The 6,597-nt window shown below is 42.0% G+C and overlaps 1 protein-coding gene and 1 pseudogene across 1 annotated transcript in view; both read left to right on the top strand.

The window, feature by feature from the left end:
• XRCC6 (X-ray repair complementing defective repair in Chinese hamster cells 6) overlaps window positions 1-6,597 on the top strand; it is a 45,805-nt gene that overhangs the window by 11,242 nt on the left and 27,966 nt on the right. The window contains exon 2 of the mRNA XM_006890185.1: window positions 6,322-6,434. Coding sequence (XP_006890247.1) covers window positions 6,322-6,434 — 113 coding nt within the window. The remainder of the gene's footprint in view (window positions 1-6,321; window positions 6,435-6,597) is intronic.
• LOC102859837 lies at window positions 2,758-3,408 on the top strand (annotated as a pseudogene).

The following is a 6,597-nucleotide window of genomic DNA, read 5'->3' as shown; positions in this document are numbered from 1 at the left end:
CCAAAAGACATCAGTTCCTAATTCATACACTTTTCCTGAGGAGAATAAGGTGTAAGGTTTGAGTGATTAATCAGCCCCAGCACTGCCTTTGAATCTGACACTTAGTTTTGCTCAGGACTCTCCTCTAGATGCTGCAAGTTAGTAGCTACACAAAGTGCTGGGGGGGAGGGGAGGGAGAGAGAGGGAAAGAGGCAGTGCCAGCAGTACAGTTCCATTCTTAGGAAACCAGACACAGACTTTCGTAGCAAAATCTAAAAATTTAGATGACTGCTGATATTCTGATATTTTGTAATTAGGATTAAAAGGAGGAGGTGCATTTTGAGTTTATCCAATTGTTCTAAGACTTTCCCTAACATATCCTTAGCTTTTGAGCTAAAAAACATTTCAGAGTTTGGGGGTGCAGGCCTATTTTGAGCAGCTCCCTTCTGTAGTTCTATAACTCCTCACCTCCCATGCCTATCTCCAGGGAGGGATATATATCGGGGGAATCTCATCCTTTTTTCTCCATCCCCAATTCAGCTTCTCATGCATGATTACTTTCAGCTTCTTCTTTCAACTTATCTAACTCATTCCTGGAGTCTAAGGTATCTCTAACAAATCTCCACAAGCTGAAAGTATAAAGTTGTTGGGGATTTAATTTTACACCACGGGTTTTTAACATATTCTGAAAAATGTGCACATACAATGTTTTTACCTGATTAATCCCCGTCTCCGCCCTTCTTCTCCGATCTTTACCTTCACCTTACCTTCACTGAAGGCAAATTCAGTAAGTTCCTATCTTACGACTTTCACGGATCCCTTAGTGTTTTCCCTCCCTGTTCAGCAGTCCTGCCCAGGCGCCAATTATTGGGGATCCAGCCCCGATATGTCGGGAGAATTCCACCAAAAGGAGGCACCAGGTTGAAATGAAGCTGCGGAGAGGCTAAATGCTGATGACAAATAGCAAGTTTAATATTCTGGCAAGGGTATATATACATGTCTTAGGAACATGCCTGCAGGGGTAATCGCATTATCTCTTATTTGTCGAGATGTTGACAGGTAGATCCAACATTCCCAGACATTCACACAAAACAAAGACCTCTTCTGGGATATCTTATAATATATTACAAGAGACAAAATGGTATCACATTCCTAAGATTCAGAAACCTTCGGTCACTCCCTATTCATTAGCATACTGCTTCCTGGAGTTGTTTTCTGCAGAACAGATGGTCAAGCCAAGATAGGTGGTCCTGCTGTTTTTACAAGGCGTTGCTGATCCGCTTTGCCAGGTTAGCCAGCTCCTGACAATTTATGATCTTGAACTTCTCTGTAGTCTCTTTCTACAAATGTAGTGAGTTTGATTCCTGTGTATTCCTTTCAGTAAAGCCTATGTTTAGTCCCTGTGTAGTATCTTAAAAAAAGGCATTTGCAATGAATAAGTCATATGTTATACACAATTCTGCCATGTAATCTCTGGCCTCATTTATATAACCAAGGCTGTATTTTCAAACCACCAGCCCTTCTTTTCTTTTTTAATTTTATTTTATTTTAATTTTATTATTTTTGTGTGAGTGTACCATCAAATCAGATCTGACTGGTACAGGAGGAGATTAGATTGTCCCTCCTTCCCCTGCAGACCATCTGGTGGATTTGAACCGTGCGCCTCTGGGATTGTAGTTGCAGCTCCTTACCACTAGGCCACCAGAGCTCCCCTCCTTCTTTTCAACTTTTGCATTCTAATGATTAGTTATTATTAATGCATCTTGATTGCATCATTGACCAAATTCAGACTGCAGAAGTTGATAGAAATCCTTAGTTTCTTAATTTTGTAGCTTTAGTAGTGGTTGTGTAAATTTGAGTAATAGTCTTTTTTAAATTAACAGATCTGCTTTGAATGTGTATGGATATTATATCTCTAACAACATTAACTTTAGGATAGATCTTGAAATGTTTTCTTGTTGACAATAAATGCTACATGATTGCCTTCAGTTTAGCATTGCTTGTACGAAGAGCAAGGGCCGCAGGGGACCACCATGGCTGACCTTTACTGACTTCACGAAAGGGAACTGTCCTCATCAACAGCATCAGTAACACAAAACCAATTCTTATGAGGTCAGACACGTCCCCCATGCTTTCGCACCTCTTTCTGCTCATCTCAACACCAATCTTACTACTTTTTTTGGGTCCAGAATCCAATGTGATAGCTTGCAGACCACACGGAACCATGTTGGGGAAGTCAAAAGGTTATAATCCCGGTTAGTCGCAGGATATAGTCAGAATGACTTCCAAAATGTGCTCGCAGGCTTTTCAGCCTTGAGCCTCATGGCTTTAGGCCAATGTTATAAAGTTCTCAGTCCTGCAAATTATGGCCCCCTAGTTGTCCAGTAAACTTGGGCAGAGTCTCAGCTCCAGTTCCAAAGGTGTAGCACTCCCAAGGTCCCATCTCACATCAAGTCCCCATTTCGGCCATGGTTTCTGCTGCCGTAGATGTAGCCAGAGCAAGAATATCTAGCCCTGAATGGTGTCCTGCATTGTTTTGTAGCTGCTGCCTTACTGGACAGGGGAAGTGCTAATTCTTCTGCTGCTGGATTATTCAAATTGATGGCAGAACCAACCAGTCCCCTTCTGGATTTGAAGGAAGCTGTTCCCCTTGTGGACAGGCTAACATGCCCTATTTACATAGTCCCACCCATCTACATGACAAAGTCAAACTATGGCTAAGAAAGTCATATTGAGTCTCTTTCTGCCGCCATCTTGGTTCTGCGTTCCCCGTACAAAATGCCCGGTGAAGCCACAGAAACCGTCCCTGCTACAGAGTAGGAGTTGCCACAGCCCCAGGCTGAGACAGGGTCAGGAACAGAATCCGACAGTGAGGAATCAGTACCAGAGCTTGAGGAACAGGATTCCACACAGGCAACCACACAACAAGCGCAGCTGGCAGCAGCAGCAGCTGAAATGGATGAAGAACCAGTCAGTAAAGCAAAACAAAGTCGGAGTGAAAAGAATGCTAGGAAGGCGCTGTCCAAACTGGGACTTCGACAAGTCACAGGGGTTACTAGAGTCACTATCCGGAAATCTAAGAATATCCTCTTTGTCATCACAAAACCAGATGTTTATAAGAGCCCGGCTTCAGATACCTACATAGTTTTTGGTGAAGCCAAGATTGAGGACTTATCTCAGCAAGCACAGCTAGCAGCTGCTGAGAAAGTCAAAGTTCAGGGTGAAGCTGTTTCAAACATTCAAGAAAACACACAAACTCCAACTGTTCAAGAGGAGAGTGAAGAGGAAGAGGTTGATGAAACAGGTGTTGAAGTTAAGGATATAGAGTTAGTCATGTCACAAGCAAATGTGTCGAGAGCAAAGTTGGTTCGAGCCCTGAAGAACAACAGTAATGATATTGTAAATGCTATTATTGAATTAACAATGTAGCCATCTGGGAAAATGAGGACTTTTTTTTGCGTTTCAAAAGAGTAACTGTAGTTTGGTTTGAAATTTGTACTGTTTCTATCATTCGTTAATAAAGTTATGGCTTCTGTTGGATGAAAAAAAAAAAAGAAAGTCATATTGAAAGATAAACTCCACGCTCCTAGTATACTAGCTTTTTAGTTTGTTTTGTTTGGTATTGTTGTTGTTCTTGTTGTGTGCTGTCGAGTTGCTTGCGACTCATAGCGACCCTATGTACAACAGCCCTAAACCCTGCTCTATCCTGTGCCAATTGCACTGTCTCTGACACTCCCATCCCAATTATCCCAGTCACTAAGTCAATCCACCTCATAGAGGGCCTTCCTCTCCTGCGCTGTCCCTCCACCCTCCCAAGCACAGTCTCTCCTCACAACATGTCCAAAGTATGTTAGACGGAGCCTCAGAATCCTTGCCTCCAAGGAGCCACCCGGTTTAATCCTTTCCAGAACAAATCTGTTTGTTTTCCTAGCAGTCCATGGTATTCTCAATACTCTTCTCCAGCACCACAGCTCAAAGGCATCAATTCTCCTTCTACCCTCCTTGGTCATTGTCCAACTCTCTGATGCATAACAAGTGATTGCATAGACCGTGGCCTGTACCAGACTCACCTCAGTCTCCAGAGAGACACCATTGCTCTTTAGTACTTTGGAGAGGTCCCTAACAGCAGACTTTCCCATGGCAATGCGCCTTTTAATTTCCTGGCTGCTGGTGCCAAGACTGTTGACTGTGGAGCCAAGCAAACTAAAGCTGTGTACAATCTCAATCTCTTCACCATCCATCCTGATAGTAGATCATATAGTTTTACAATTCAAAATTAGAATACCAGTCCTTTTCAGCTTGCTAGGATTTCTCTATGCGTTCCATTTTATTTTTAACAACTTCTAGCTTTTGTAGATTCACACTTTATACATTACATGCTCCAATTATGAATGAATGTTTGCAGCTTTTTCTCCTTGTTTTGAGTTGTGCAACATCAGCAAATCGTCTTTCACTGGCTGAAAGCTTTACTCCATTTACGCTATTAAAGTGGATTCTGCTTTAAAGAGGCAGTTCTTCGCCAGTTATTTACTGAGTACCTTCCATCCAGAGGGCCTTATCTTCTGACAGTGTAGCAACAGAGTACCAGTCTAGTTCATAAGATTTTCTGTGGTCAATTGTTTCAGTAATGAATTGTTAGTTCTATCTTAGATTGTTATTGTTGTTGTTTATGTGTGCCTTTGAATTGGAACCAACTCATAGCTGACCCTCCAGGAGGTTTTCTAGACAGATCTTAGTCTGGAAGCTCCACTAAAACTGGTGGATCAGGGGTGACCCTACTGTTATTTGTAGTAACAGCAAAATTGTGCAAAAGCAAACAAAAATTTGAATACTATTAGGCTTTTACATAGGTAAACATTGCATGATTCTAAATCAGGAAAAGAGTGTGTCAGGGATGTGTCCTGTCCCTATAGATTTTCAGTCTATGCAGAACAGATCATTCAGGGGGCAGGACTTTAAAAGAGGAATGTATCATTGAGATTGGAGGAATACTCATCAACAACCTGTGTTATGCAGATGATACAGTCTTGCTTGCTAAAACTGAGGAGGACCTGAAGCACTTGCTGCAGAAGATCAAGGACGAATCTTCAGTATGGATTGAAGCTCAACATCAAGAAGACAAAGATTCTCACCATTGGGCCAATTGGCAGCACCGTATTAGATGAAGAAGAGATTGAGGTTGTTAACAATTATAGCTTGCTCGGCTCCAGAATCAACACTTTTGGTACCAGCAGTCAGGAAATCAAAAGATGATTTGCATTAGGTAAACCTGCTGTCAGGGATCTTTCCAGAGTACTCAGAAGCAACAGTGTCAGTCTAGAGATTAAGGTGTACCTGATCCAGATCATGGTCTTCCTGGTTACTTACTGTGCATCAGAGAGCTGGACAGTGACAAAGGATGACAGAAGACCTGATGCCTTTGAGTTGTTGTGCTGGAGAAGAGTCTTGAAGATACCACGGACCACCAAGAGAACTAACAGGTCTGTCCTAGAGAGGATGAAACCAAGCTGCTTTTTGAAGACAAGGGTTTTGAAGCTCTGTCTTACACACTTTGGGAATGTAACTAAGAGGAACCAGATTTTGGAGAAGGATCTGTCTTGGAGAGAGTGAAGCCAAGTTTCTCCTTGGAGGCAAGGATTTTGAAATTGTCTCACATACTTTGGGCATGTGTCCCAGAGGGACCAATCCTTAGAGAAGGACATAGTGCTCAGAAGGGTGGAGGGACAGTGCAGGAGAGGAAGACCCTGAACGAGATGGATTGATACAGTAACTGGGGCAATGGGAATAGGTGTGTGGGATTCAGTGAGACTGGCTAGGACAGGGCAGGCTTCAGAACTCTTGTGGTAGACGACATGTGATAATACAATTGGGCTTGCATGTAATTATTTTTGTAGGAAATACAGAGGAGAGGAAGATATAGTGATCTACATCAAAAAGAGGCAAAATCCACAGTGTACGATACCACACAACAATTTCCTGATTCTTCAACAAATAAATTGCAAGGGAGTAAAGATAGAGTACATGTAGATTAAAAGTCTTTTAGGACATCTTGAAAAGAAACAAAATCAGTGTTTAGGAATATATACTCAGATTACAAAAGGCCAGCATTGTGGTTGCTTGGGGCTGAGGTAGTGGTGTTAATTCTCTGGGGGTAAGGTAGGTGAGGGGCTTTTGCATGATTGGTCTGGCCCAATTCTCTTCCATGGCTGGTGGTTTTAAGGATTTTCACCTTTAAGCTGCACATCTTATCAGTTTCCTTTCTTTTATATGAATGATAAGCATGATAAATTGGTCAATATGGACACAAGGACAAATATTTCCTGTCACTTTCTTCTCCCATAGCAGAATATAAATATTCAGGAAGAGACAGTTTGATTTTCCTGGTTGATGCATCCAGGGCCATGTTTAAATCTCAGGATGAAGATGAACTGACGCCTTTTGACATGAGTATCCAGGTAAGATTACCTTTTTTTCCACTAATAAACATATATCCCCTTCCCAGATGTGTTGAAACCATATTTTTTTTATTGTGAATTTATTTTTCATTTCAATGAACATCTACAGAGATTTTGAAATTCCGTTCATTGTTGCACCCTTCTCCCCGCCCCCCCCCCCCCC

This window comes from Elephantulus edwardii, unplaced genomic scaffold (genome assembly GCF_000299155.1).
Source record: "Elephantulus edwardii isolate Elephantulus edwardi_28Jun2011 unplaced genomic scaffold, EleEdw1.0 scaffold00086, whole genome shotgun sequence".
NCBI classification, from domain to species: domain Eukaryota; kingdom Metazoa; phylum Chordata; class Mammalia; order Macroscelidea; family Macroscelididae; genus Elephantulus; species Elephantulus edwardii.
Note: the sequence above shows the minus strand (reverse complement) of the source record. Positions and strands in the feature narration are given on the sequence as shown.